The sequence below is a fragment of the Colletotrichum lupini genome, chromosome 2 (assembly GCF_023278565.1).
Source record: "Colletotrichum lupini chromosome 2, complete sequence".
Lineage (NCBI taxonomy): Eukaryota > Fungi > Ascomycota > Sordariomycetes > Glomerellales > Glomerellaceae > Colletotrichum > Colletotrichum lupini.
This window is the reverse complement of record NC_064675.1, coordinates 5,776,060-5,789,555: the sequence shown is the minus strand read 5'-3', so window position 1 is coordinate 5,789,555 and position 13,496 is coordinate 5,776,060. Positions and strand designations below refer to the sequence as shown.

General features: G+C 25.3%; 1 protein-coding gene across 1 annotated transcript; it reads right to left on the bottom strand.

Annotated features, from left to right (window-relative positions):
• Positions 1 to 48: 48 nt before the first annotated feature.
• On the bottom strand, positions 49 to 9,905 carry CLUP02_04078 (uncharacterized protein; the record flags this gene model as incomplete). The annotated part of the gene is made up of 4 exons (XM_049283095.1): positions 49 to 101; positions 160 to 436; positions 492 to 514; positions 9,899 to 9,905. 4 exons carry the CDS (start codon positions 9,903 to 9,905, stop codon positions 49 to 51), a joined length of 360 nt encoding a protein of 119 aa, XP_049140238.1.
• Between the last annotated feature and the right edge of the window lie 3,591 nt (positions 9,906 to 13,496).

Genomic DNA, 13,496 nt, shown 5'->3' with positions numbered 1-13,496 from the left:
CATATATAACAACACTCGACTCGTACGTTTGGTAGCAATATCAACATATCAAAAGGCGCAAAGTAAGCCAGGTAAGAGAACGTATGTAAGTTGTGCGACAACTACGAATCTGTTTGCTACAAACTGTCTCTTATTATCCTTAATCTGTCACTCGCCAACTCTTGGGCAATGCTCGCTCGGGTTCCTTTGACCACGCCAGTAGGGCATCAAAATCATTGCAAACATGCATTACCCCATGATCAGCTACCCGGTGCGTGTCACCCTCAATATGGCCTTCGGCAGTGGAGTCAGCAAAGCACATTAGAGCCTGTCGGACGTAGTTGAAGCAGTGCGCCTTGTGCTCCTCCCACGTTAGTGTGACTCCGCTATGATAACCAGGCAGCTCCTCCTTAGGAACGCCGGCAGCCAAGAGACCAAAGTCCTCTAGGATTGATGCCTAGTGACTCGGGCGTCAGAAGTGCGAAGAATGAAAGATCTATGAGATGGCTTACCAAACAGTAGATCTGATGGAAAGCTGCAATCTCGAACAAGTCACCTAAAAACAGCTTCTAAGGCCCGCTGCCGTCATATGGGGAGGCCCGGACAAAGGCTGGTAGTCTCGTTAGTTAGTGTTTTAAGCCTGCTTCAATAGATGCTTACCGTAGGAGTATCAGGCCTCGCCAGTCAGGCCTCGTTAGTTAAGGAATAGCTTAGGGGGTATAAAAAGGGGGACTAAGTAATAAAAAAGTAGCTTAGGTATATATAGAGCACTAGTAATATACCTCAAAGGAAAGGTAGATTTTAATAATTTATTTTTTAAACCCTAATAATAATTAGTTTCTATAAGCTTCTTCTCTATATTATATACTTATTAATAATTTAAAATCTTTATTTATAAGGGGGACTAGGCCGGAAGCTTAAAATACTAATAAGAACGAGATATAATAAGAGAGTATAATTAGTATTATAATAATAATAAAAAAACGACTCTTTTTTATTAAACTTCTTAAAATTACCTCTTTTTTAATAAATAATATAAGAATAAAACGTAATAAAATAAATAACGTAATAGTAATATAAAAGGTATAAGAGATTAGGCTATAAGTACTTAACTAGCGAGGCTATAATATAAGTATAGTTATATTATAAAACTAAAGCTTATAAAGTCCTTTATAAAAGCTTTACTTCTTAAAAAGTTCTTTTATAATAAGATCTATATATTAGTTACTAAGTTATTAATATCTTATTACTAGCCGCATCCCGAATTTATTATAATTACTCCCCCTTTACGTAACTTTAGTCTCCTAAAATTATTATATAATATCTTTTTTTAATATTAATAATAAAGCTATTAACGTCGTTATTTATAATAAATTCCGTAAGGTATTAATAATATCCTTTCTTACTTAAGAATAAGGCATTCTTCCTATCTCCTTATTTAATAAATACTTTATTATTATTATTTAGTAATAGCGCGCTAACTAGTTATTAAGTTAGTAATATATATTTATAATAAAGTATTCTAACCGTTATAATATATAAAAGCCTACCTAACCTCGCGGTTATTATTATTATTAGGTTATTAAGTATAATAAAAGATTCTTTTTTTATTACTAGTCGCATATTTACTTTTTCTTCCCTTTTTTTATTTAGTAACCGTTCTACGAATTCTTTCTTATATAACTATACTTTTTTTTTTATAATATTCTAATTTCGTATCGTTTTTTAATTACGACTCTCTTATTATATTATTATTAAGTATTTACTAAAATATCTACTATTTTATATATCTAGGATATACTTAATATAAAGTATAATCCTAAAAAAGGCTTTTATAGTCTCCGTAATAATACTCCTTATATACGCTACTTAGCTAGCCTATATTATAATATTAATAAGCTTATTTATATCGCTAGCGCTTATATTACTAAGTATATTATTTATTAAATTAATAAGAAGAAGTATTTTATTATAAGTCGTCGAGTCCTCGCTAATCCGTTATTAAAATATTAATTAACGATATTTCTTAAATACTTAAAGAGCTATATAGCGCCGCTTAGTTTATTTAAAATACTTTTATAAAATTTTATAATACTAAGGAATAGGGTAGCCTTAATTCCTATAAGTACGGCCGCGTTCTTTATACCTTTAACTATATTATTAATATATAAAAAAAGGTCGCTACTTATATTACTAACCCGTTAACAAATAATAAAATAAAGAAAGTCCACTTTAAATAGGCTACTCTCTAAGAGCTTACTACTAACTGTGAGTATTTAAACTTATTAATCTCGATTATAATAAGTTATTAATAATCGTTTAGTAAATTTTCTTCTTACTAACTTAAATTTCTCTTCTTAAGCTAATATCCTTAATATTAATAATAAAACTAAGATTATCTCTTACCTTAGTTATTTTTAACTAGCTTATTTTTATAATAATAACTATATAACTACTTTATAAAATAACCTCGACGCTCTAGCTTAGTATTATAAAAAGACTCCTAAGGGCGTTATTATTATATATATTTAAAAGTTTCTTATTTTCCCTACTTTTTATAAACGCGTTACTAAGTTCTTAATAAATAAAATACTTATTCATATTATTACTATATATAGCGCTACCCCTATTTCTTATAATCCTAAGACTTAGACTCTTACTAAGAAATATATTCTTATTACTAATTATATTTTTAATAATAATAACGAGCAGGACGATTTTAAGTTTAAGTTTAATAAGTCCTAGTACGAGGATATTAAATTTAAAGAGCTTAGTAATAATTTAGAAAATTCTTTTTTTTAGTATTATAATAAGTACTACCGCTTTAATATTAATAACTTACTAACCCCTATTTATAATACTCTTTTTAATATAAACGAGGGTACCCTAGCCCTTAGTTATATTATTTTAAATCTTAATAAGGCTAGTATTACGCTCCTCTCGCTTTAAATAAAAGCTCTATAATAGCTTAATAAAGCTATTACTTATACTAAAATTAAAGCTATAAGTTATAATAAGTAGTTCGATATTAATAAGTTCTTTATAAATATTAATATTACTAAGGTCCCTTAGCTTAACTAAAACTACGAGAGCGTTACCTTGGATAACGTCCCCCGTCCCTAACTTATTATTAATAATAATAATATTACGGCCCCTATTTCGCCTCCTACTCCGCCTCTTATTATAGCTCCTATTATACTTCTTATTATAGCTCCTATTATACTTCCTATTATAACTCTTATTATACTTCTTATTATACTTCTTATTATAGCTCCCGTTATACTTCTTATTATAGTTTTTAATAATAACTAAGTAGCGAACGCTCTACGAACTACTATTATTAATATATATAATACTTTACGTAACTTTAACTACCTCTCTCTTATTTATTATAATATTAATAAAATTGATAGCCTTATTCTAAATAATTAGCTAAGTATGCGTACAAAGCCTCCCCGCTTCTTATTTACTAAGCGGACTATTATTATTAATTATTAAGTTTTAAAAATATACGCTAGAGCTACTATTATTATTATTAATATTACGTAAGTTATTCCCCTTTCGTAACTAGATCTTAATAATCTCTTAGTAACATATTACTAAGGGTTATAATATTATATCTTTTTCTTAAGAATTACGCTAAGCTAAATAAAAAGGGTTTTATAATATATTATTAATTAACTTATTTTTAACAACTTTTTACTATAAACTTAACGTTTATTATCCTATTTTATATATACCCTTTTTTTATAATATTTAAATTTATTAACTATTTCTATTACCCTTTTAAAATACTTAATAAGCTCTTACGTATTATATTTAGTAAGCTACTTAGCCTATTTAATAAAATATTATAAGTTTTTTTTTTTTTATATTATAACGATTTCCTTAACTTTTTAAATATCTTACTTATTTTCTAACTCTAAGAGATTTACTATTTAATCGCCGACCGTTTAGTAATTTCCCTATAGCTTAAGCTAAGAAACTAAGAAAATATTATATATTCTCTAATACTACTTTAATAAATATACTTAATAAGCCTATTTCCCTACCCTTTTAGCTATTATTATTTTAATATATCTCGGTATTAGTTTATTATTTTTAAATCGTATATTCTTTATTAATAAGCTAACGACCTCTCTATTATTAAACTCTTTTAAAATATATTTTTTATTATAATAAGCTACTTAGCTTTTAGAGGCTTATGCTTACGCTTACGTAGCCTAGGCCCTAATTTCCCTAATTTTTTAAACCCTTTTTTAAACCCCCTAAACTATAGCTTTATAATTAAATATATATTTAACGTACTTAGGGTAATAGCTATATAGTACTATATATAGGGATACTTTTATAATAGAGTGTTAGTTATTATTATATATAAACTCGGCCTCCTCTAGCTACGCTATTTACTTATTTAGCGAGCCCTCGGTATAAATCCTTAAATACTTTTTTAATATTTAATAAGTTCGCTCTATTTAGCTATCTATTTATAAATAATATATAGTAAATAGTTAGTAATATATCGCCCGTTTTTTAATAAACTCTTCTTAAAATACGCTTATAAAAAGCTTATCTCTATTTATAATAATATTTTTAGGTATACTAAACTTATATTTAACCTCCCAGTATAAGATATTTACTATTTATACTACGTTAAGTATTTTAATAATAAATAAGAACTTCGTAAACTTTATTATATAATAAATAATAACTGAAATATTATTATACTTTATGCCGTTATTATAAGCGCTTAGTAATAGCCTTATAATAAAGTTTATAAATATTTTTTAAAATAAATATAAAGGTAGTAATAATAACTATAGCTACCCGTATAGCTTATATCTTAGGGTTATAACTCCTAAATAATACTTATAGTTTTTAATATATTCCTAAATATCTTATTAAATATTTTCTTAATAAAACTTCTTCTAAATTAGCTCGAGAGTTTTCGTAGCTCCTATATAACCTACTTTATAGTCGTTATAATATTAATAAAAGATCTCTATTTAAGAAGACTTTATTTAAAAAATAACGAGTCTTTTTTTAAAAAATAATATACCCTATTCGTTAAGTAAATATACTCTTAGCTCGCTAATTATAATACGAACTCTTATTAATTATAATATATAGAACTCGTTTTTAACTTATAATCTTTTAATAAGCTCCTTAATTTTCAATAAAAAATAAGAAGCGAATACCGTTTTACCCTTTATAAGCTCTTTTATAATAGGGTATAAAATATACTATTTTAATATAGTAACCCTAGCTCTATTTAACTCCTTTTTATCTTTACCGGACTATTAACGAGCGTTTATTAATAACTCTCTTATTTTTTTACCTCGAGTTATTATAGTAATAACTATTATTATTTTATTAATACGTCCTATAATACGCTATTAATATAGGAGAGAGGATTCCCTATTCTTAAAACTAGCTAATATTTAGCTAGGATTATAAAAAGAGGCCTTAACTACTTAAATATATACTTTAATAATATTATTTTATCCTTTTAGGCTAATTATCCTTTACTAAACGTTAGGTAGTAGTTTATTAATAAAACGTAGCTTCTAAGCTAATATAAGGAGGACGTTTTTATAAAGCACTTCTCCCTCTATATAGTCTAGCCTTTTAAATAGACCGTTTATTAAGTTCGTTTTCCTTAGCTAGTATTTTAAGTTAAAGTTAAATATTAATAATTTATATACCTATTTCGCGAGCCTTTTTTAAAGGTCCTGCGCCGGTATACTAATTACTCCTTTAAGTACTTAGTAATCCGTTAGGACTATAAACTTTTATAAAAGGCCCTAGAAGTAATAAGCTTAGTACTCTAGCCTTTTTATTATAATAAATAGTTCTTATTAACCTATAGCTTATTACTACTCCGTATTTATAAGCTTTTATAACTAATAAATAATAAGTCGCTATTCTCTATTAGCTTATTATAATAAGATTATTATAATAGCTTTAACTAAAGCGTCGGTTTTTATTTATATAATACGTTATAAGTTTTAATATATAAGTACGGTTACCGAAATAAAAGCGACCTTTAGCTAATTAAACGCCTCGTCTACTTCCTTAGTTTATTAAAAGTCCCTTATCTACCCCTTTTTTATTTTTAATAATATTATTATTAATATAACGATACCTAAGTATTTAGTAATAAACTTTTAATAAAAGTTATAGAACCCTAGGAATACTTAAATATCCTTAATAAACTCTAGTACCTTCTAGTTAGTAATCGTTTGTATTTATAATAAGTTAGGGCGAGGATATCCTACTAGTAGCTCCCGCTATTCTACCCCTAGGCTATAGCTTAACCTCCGCTACCTCCGAGCCCGGAGCCCAGCTACCCACCTACCTACCTACCTACCTACCTACCTACCTACTTACTATACTTACCTCTAACTACTACTTCGTTAACCTCGCCGTCGCTACTACTACCGCTACTACTACCGTTAATTAAAACTATTCTTAACGTTAATATACTATAAAAAGGGAATAATTACGAAATTAACGATCCCTTTATCTACTAGCGCCGTTAATTATAATAAATACGGTTATATAAAATACGACTACTTACTTTATAACTAGCGCTTTTTTACTTTACTTAAGGCTAAAATAGTACTTAACGAGGCTATTTACGAGACGGTAGTTATAATTAAAAGTAATAACGCCTCGTAGAGTTAACCTACCTAAATAAGCGTTATAAATCCTCGACCTTATTTATAAACTACTACTAGTAGGCCGCTATTAGCTTTTTAAGCGAGTTAATTAGGTAGCTAGGTAATTAGGCTAATTTAACGGAATCGTCGACTTAGGCTAATACGTTAATTACCGTACTTTTTATTAAAATAATTTAAGTTAATTAACGGCCTCTGATTAGCCTAACCTACTCGAATGCTAACTACGTAGAGCCTAGTTTATATATGTGCCCGAGACTGGCAGTCGTATGGCGGCCGTAGCTATACTTAGGAGTAGAATAGCAGGAGCTGCTGGTAGGATATCCTCGCCCATAAGTTAATCTCAATTCTTTTTAATATAATAATATAACTTAAGAACTCGACCCTCTTTTAATAGAACGAGCACTTTAATAGTTTAGTAAAAAGCCTATATAAATATAAACGTTAAAAGACCTTCTTAATATCCTCCGTATACTACTCCTTTATTATTAAGTAAATTATTAAATCGTCTATATATACTATATAATAAGTATTTAATAAGTCGGCGAGCGCTTAGTAAATATACGCTTAGAACGTCGCGAGTACGTTCGTTAGCCCGAAAGGTATAATAATATACTCAAAGTAACTATATTAGCTCTAGAACGCTATTTTTTATTAGTCTTCTTTTTTAATTCGGATATAATAATAAGTATCTTTAATATTTATTTTTAAGATCTACTTCGCTCTATAAAGCCTATCTAAGAGCTTATTAATAAGTAGTAATAGGTATCGATTCTTTATAATTATTTTATTTAGCCTATAGTAGTTTATATAAAAGCGTAGCGTACTATTTTTCTTTAGTATAAAGAAGATCGGTACCTTAGCCTTACTAACTAAAAATATAATATAACTATTCGCTAGGTTTTTAGTAATATATATATAAAGCTTATCGAATTATTTCTTATTTAATAAATAAATAGGACTATATAGTAGTTTAGTACTTAGAACTAAGTTAATAAAGTATTTTACCCCGCTATATAACTACGGTCCCTTTACTAATTACTTATTAAACGTTTTTATTTTTAATTAAAGTTCTAATAATAAACCCCCTCGTAGTTTAGTTTCTATTACCCCTATAATACTTTTTATAATAATAATATATAATATATACGCCCTTTCGTAATTCTTAATAATATTACGAGCTATTATTTTTAGTTTAGTAACTAAGATAGGCTCGTATAACTATATATTCGTTACTATACTAATACGAATACCCTCCTATCTTATTAATAATTATAATAATAAGAGGTTTACTATTCTTTTATCCTTATTAACTATAGTAAATAGTTACTAAATCTTCCTTAGCTACTTATAGTAATTAATAAAAAAGAGCGTTAATTAATAAGCTTTTCCCTAGCTTACGGCTTTATTTTAGAAGTCCCTTAATAAGGGAGCTATAGTAATAGCTAGGGTTAACCCTAAGTAAGTTACGAGCTTAGTACTAATAATATCTATTTTAGAGTATATATTTATATTAACCTTTACTAGCCTTTTAGTAATACTTTATAGAACTATTACCCTACTTTTCGTAGTTATTCTTCTTAATACCCTTTTAATACTTAGTATAAGTATATTAAGTATATTACTTATACTTACTTATTTTCTAACGAGTTAACCTCTATAACTCTTGGCTCGGTAATAACTTATTAAATAGTTATTAACGTTAGTTTTAATTAAAAATACGTTAGCTTATTATTACCCCTACTTCTTAACTTATTTTTTTAATACTTATTAAATATATAGCCTATTTTATTATATATCAAGTATTTAATATCGCTATTATAACGCTTTTATAATAGCTCGGCGCGAGTATTTTTATTATATAGCTTTTATAATATTATTCTTAGCGAGTCCCTAGAGCCTAGCCCCTTAGAGCTCTCCCTACTCTTTTCTTTATCAAAGGGGGATATTTAACGTAGTTATTTTAATAATAAATATAGCCTCTTTTTATTATTTTTTTATAATTAGTCGCCGCTTTTTTATTAATTTAATAACTTTAGTTTATTAACTTCGTAAACTATATTACGTACTTTTTTAATTAAAACCTTATAATAAATTAGATCGTCCTATAGCTAAAATAGTAGTTTAAAAAAGAATTAATATACCTCTACCTTCGAATTCTCTATATCTTCTATACTTAGGTTATAATAAATCGCTAATTACTTAGTAAAGAACTAAGTAGGGGTCTAGCTTTTTTTTAGCCTCTTTATTTTTAGCTCTTTATAATATTCTCGTTCTTAAGTCTTAGGGTCTACGTATTATTAATAAATAAACGCTAAAAAGTCGCCCTAAGAGAGGGGATCTTAGAGGCTCTTCTCGTAATTATATTATTATATTTATAATAATAGGGATATTTTAAATAGGGCCTATTTAATATACTATTTTATAGTACTTTTTACGCAAAGCTTATTACTTACTTTTATAATAATAATTTAGTCTACTACTTAAGTACTCGTAAACTCTTCTCTAATTAGTTTATAATTATAAAAAGGAGGCTTTTTATATTTTTATTAACCTAAACACGTTACTAGCTACTTAGTAAATTATTAAATAAGCTCTTTATATTAACGCCGTTTTTAGTTTTAATTTTTAATTATTATTTTTGTTATTTTATAAAAATAGGTTATTATTAAGCTTATAGGGTTTATTAAACTAACTATCTTAATATTATTTACGCCTTTATATATACCTTAACCTCGTATATTTAGTAATTAGTTATTAATAAACGCCCCGTTTATAATAAATAAGGTCTTTAGGGTATTAATAAGATAACTAGCTTATAAAAGTAATTTATCTTAATTATTTTCTTTATTTAGCTCTTTTATAAACGTTAATATTTAAATAGGACTTACCCTATAATAAGCTCGTTCTCTTAAATAAAATAGGGTTAAATAATCGACTCTAAATAGCTATAGCTCATCGGTATTAATAGCTTTTTATTAACGGCTAGGCGTCGTTTCGTTAACGTTCCGTTCGTTCTTATAATTTATGGTTACTTATACTAATTATTTTATAAAAATAGAAGTTTTAAAATTATAAGAAATTAAGCTATAAATACTTAACTAGTAAGGCTATAATATAAGTATAAGTATATTATAAAACTAAAGCTTATAAAGTCCTTTATAAGGGCTTTATTTTTTAAAAGGTTCTTTTATAATAAGATTTATATACTAGTTATTAAGTTATCGGCGTCCTATTACCGGCCATATCCCGAATTTATTATAAAAGGACTATATTACTAAGAGTATTAATAAATTTTAAATAAAATAGTAAACTTCTTATTTTTATTTATTAATACCTAAACTAAATAATAAGTAATAAGCTAATAAAATTATAAAAATAAAAATAATAATTAGAAAAAGAAATCCTTATTATAATATATAAAAAGCGCTTATATAAAAAATAAATAAATTTAAAACGCTTATAAAGCTCTTTAAATAACCTAGCCCCCGCACTAAGGGTTACGGTTTTAATTATAATAGCCTCGGATATTAGTTTTAATATAAATAGGAATATAAACCCCTAAACTAAGAATAGTTTAATAAGTAAAGCTATATTTAAAGTATTACTTAAGTAATAATAAAGCGACGAGTTCGTACTACTTAAGCCCTTATTTACTAACTCCTTCTTAATTTAAATAAGCACTATAAGCGGAATGTTTATATTTAAACTACTATCTCTTTTTAATTTATTATATATTAATAAATTAGTACGGGATTTATAGAGCTTCCTTTTTAATTATTATTATTACTTCGACTTATAAGCTTAATAAATAAGAATAAACCGTAATAAAGTAGTATATATAATTAGTTATTTAAATAATAGTATAAAGACCTCTTAGATATACTATATTTTCGATTACTAAAGGACCCCCGGGTTTATAATAAACTAGGTTATATAAAAAAAACTAAAGACTTTTTTATAAAATAACTTATTTAATCCCGCTAGCTAAGGAATAGTAATAAATATATAACTAAATAATACTTTATAAAACTAAAAAAAAAAAGTTAATAAGTTCGTTAACTATATTAATAAGCTCGAAATAAAACTAGAATATATTTTAATAAAGAAATAGAAGATTTTTATGTTAATAAGTAAGCTATAGCCCGAACTATATTTTATAATAATATTATAAATAGAATTTTTATAGACTTACTTATAGCTAATATTATTAATAAGACGTATTAAATAATCCTCGCTATTAATAAGGAGCTTATAAACGTCCCCTAAGTAATATTTTAATTTAAACTTAAACGAGTTAATAAAAAAATACCGGGGTATTAATAAGTTAAATATATAAAGAATATACTATAACTTACTTAGTAAGGATATTACGTATTATAATTATAAAAATATTAGCTATATTATAAAGAATTATTTATAATTATAAGAGTAGTATTAATAATATTATAATTATAATAAAACCGGGTACTTTATTAATAGCTACTTAAGTATTATATATTATAAATATAACTAAAAGGGGTATAAGGCCGCTAATTATTAATTAAACCTCGCCCTAACAAGTAGCGCAGACTAATAATAAGCTTAAATACTATTTTAATAAAAAGAGTAGCTAGTAATTAATAAGGGCGGCGCTTAAATATCTTAACTTATATATACCTAAACTACGTATAAAAGAAGCTAAGTACTTTTATTAATTTAAGAATAAAAAGGAACGTAGTTAATATCGGGCTACTTAATAGTTTTAATACTAATTTACGAATTTACCTATTACTATAACTAATAAATATAAAAGGTAAATAAATAGAGACGCTAAAAAGCTACTACTTATAATTTTAAATTATTAATAATAATTACGTAATCAAGATATAGCTATATTACTTCGTAATAGCTAATATTACGGCGCTTATACTTATCCTCAGTTTTTTTTAACTAGAGAATATTAACTTACTAATTAGTTAAAAATAAAAAAAGTAATAATATTTAATTTATAAATAATATATTTATTTAAACGCTTTAAAAAAGGGGCTATTAAATAACTTAGTTTTAGTAATATTTACGTATATTATAATTAACTTAGTTATAAATAGCGACGTAATACTAACGAGCGTAGTTAAGGATTAAAAGCTATATTACTAAGACTTTAATAACTTATTTTTAAAAAAGAAGGCTATTTTATTATTGAATAGAGTACTATATAATTATTATATTAAGTTAAATAACGTAGTACCTATTCTTTAGGGACCTATTTATTTATTATTAAATTATAAGCTCGAGATTTTACGTAACTATTTAATAAAAATAGAGGCTAGGGGCTAGATACGCCCCTTTATAAGCTTAATAAGAGTACTTATCCTTTTTATATTTAAAAAAGGAGGAGAGCTACGACTTTATATTAATTATAAAGCAATTAATAAAATTATATAAAAAGATAGAACGCCGCTATTATTAATTAAAAAGATATTAAATAGACTATTTAATACCTCTATTTTTATAAAACTAGACCTTAAGAACGTATATTATTATATATATATAGCTAAGGGTAATAAGTAAAAGACGGCTTTTCGTATTAAATATAAGTAGTTTAAGTACTTAATTATACTTTTTAAGCTAATTAACGCGCTCACGACTTTTTAAGTATATATTAATAACGTTCTAAGCGGCCTAGTTAATATTATTTATATTATATACTTAAATAATATTTTAATATATAATAATAACTACGTAGTATATAAAGAGTACGTACGCAGCGTATTATAAAACTTATAATAATAAAACTTATATTTAAATAGTAGTAAATACGAGTTTTATATATTACGTATAGGATTTTTAGGGTATATTATATTTAATAAAAGTATAGAAATAGAACCCGCGCGTATTAAAGCTATAATAAATTAACTATTTCTAAAGAGCGTTAAAAATATATAAACGTTCTTTAAATTTACGGGGTTCTACTATAAATTTATTAATAATTATATTAAGATAATATTATTTTTAATAAACTTATTAAAAAAAGTAAAACTAGGATAGTTAGAGCTATTAATACTTATTATAAAGTTATTTAAGAAGTTATTAATAGTATTTACTAATATATTAATATTATAATATTTTAACCCTACCCTAGCTATATAGTTATAAATAAATACTTCGGCTCGAGCTATTAGCTTAGTAATTACGTAATTATTTAAAAGTAATTAGTACTTAATTATTTATAAGTTAAGGAAATTAACGGATATAGAGAGCTATTATAATATAAAAAATGCGGAGCTACTAGTTATTATAAACGTACTAAGGAATTAGTAATACTACCTTACCTATAGCTAAGATTAAGTTATAATATTTATAAATTATTTTAATTTATAGTTTTTAAATATAAAAAAAAGACTAAACGGGAAATAGTTATACTAGCTAAATAAACTCGTAATGTTTAATATTAAAATTAGGTTTAAGCTAAATATAAAAAACTTAGTAAATAGATTATTATAAAACCCTAATTATAATAAAAGTAGTAATAATAATAAAATAAAGGAGCTATTATTAAAAATAAGAAAAGACTTTTATAATATTAAAAATATATAAAAGCTTTTTAAAATTATAATAATAAAGTATATAAGGACGAGCTATAGGAGCGGTTCTTAAGTAAAAAGTATAATAAGTATTTTAAAAGCGGAACTAGTAGTAATATAAAAAAGTAAATAAAAGAAGTTAAGAGCTCTAGTTTAAAAGAACTTTAAAAAGTACTTCGAGAAATATAATAAAACTATAAGCTTAAAGTATTAAAATTATAATATAATATTTGGAGAGCTATTTAAGCTTATTATTAAAACTATAAATTAT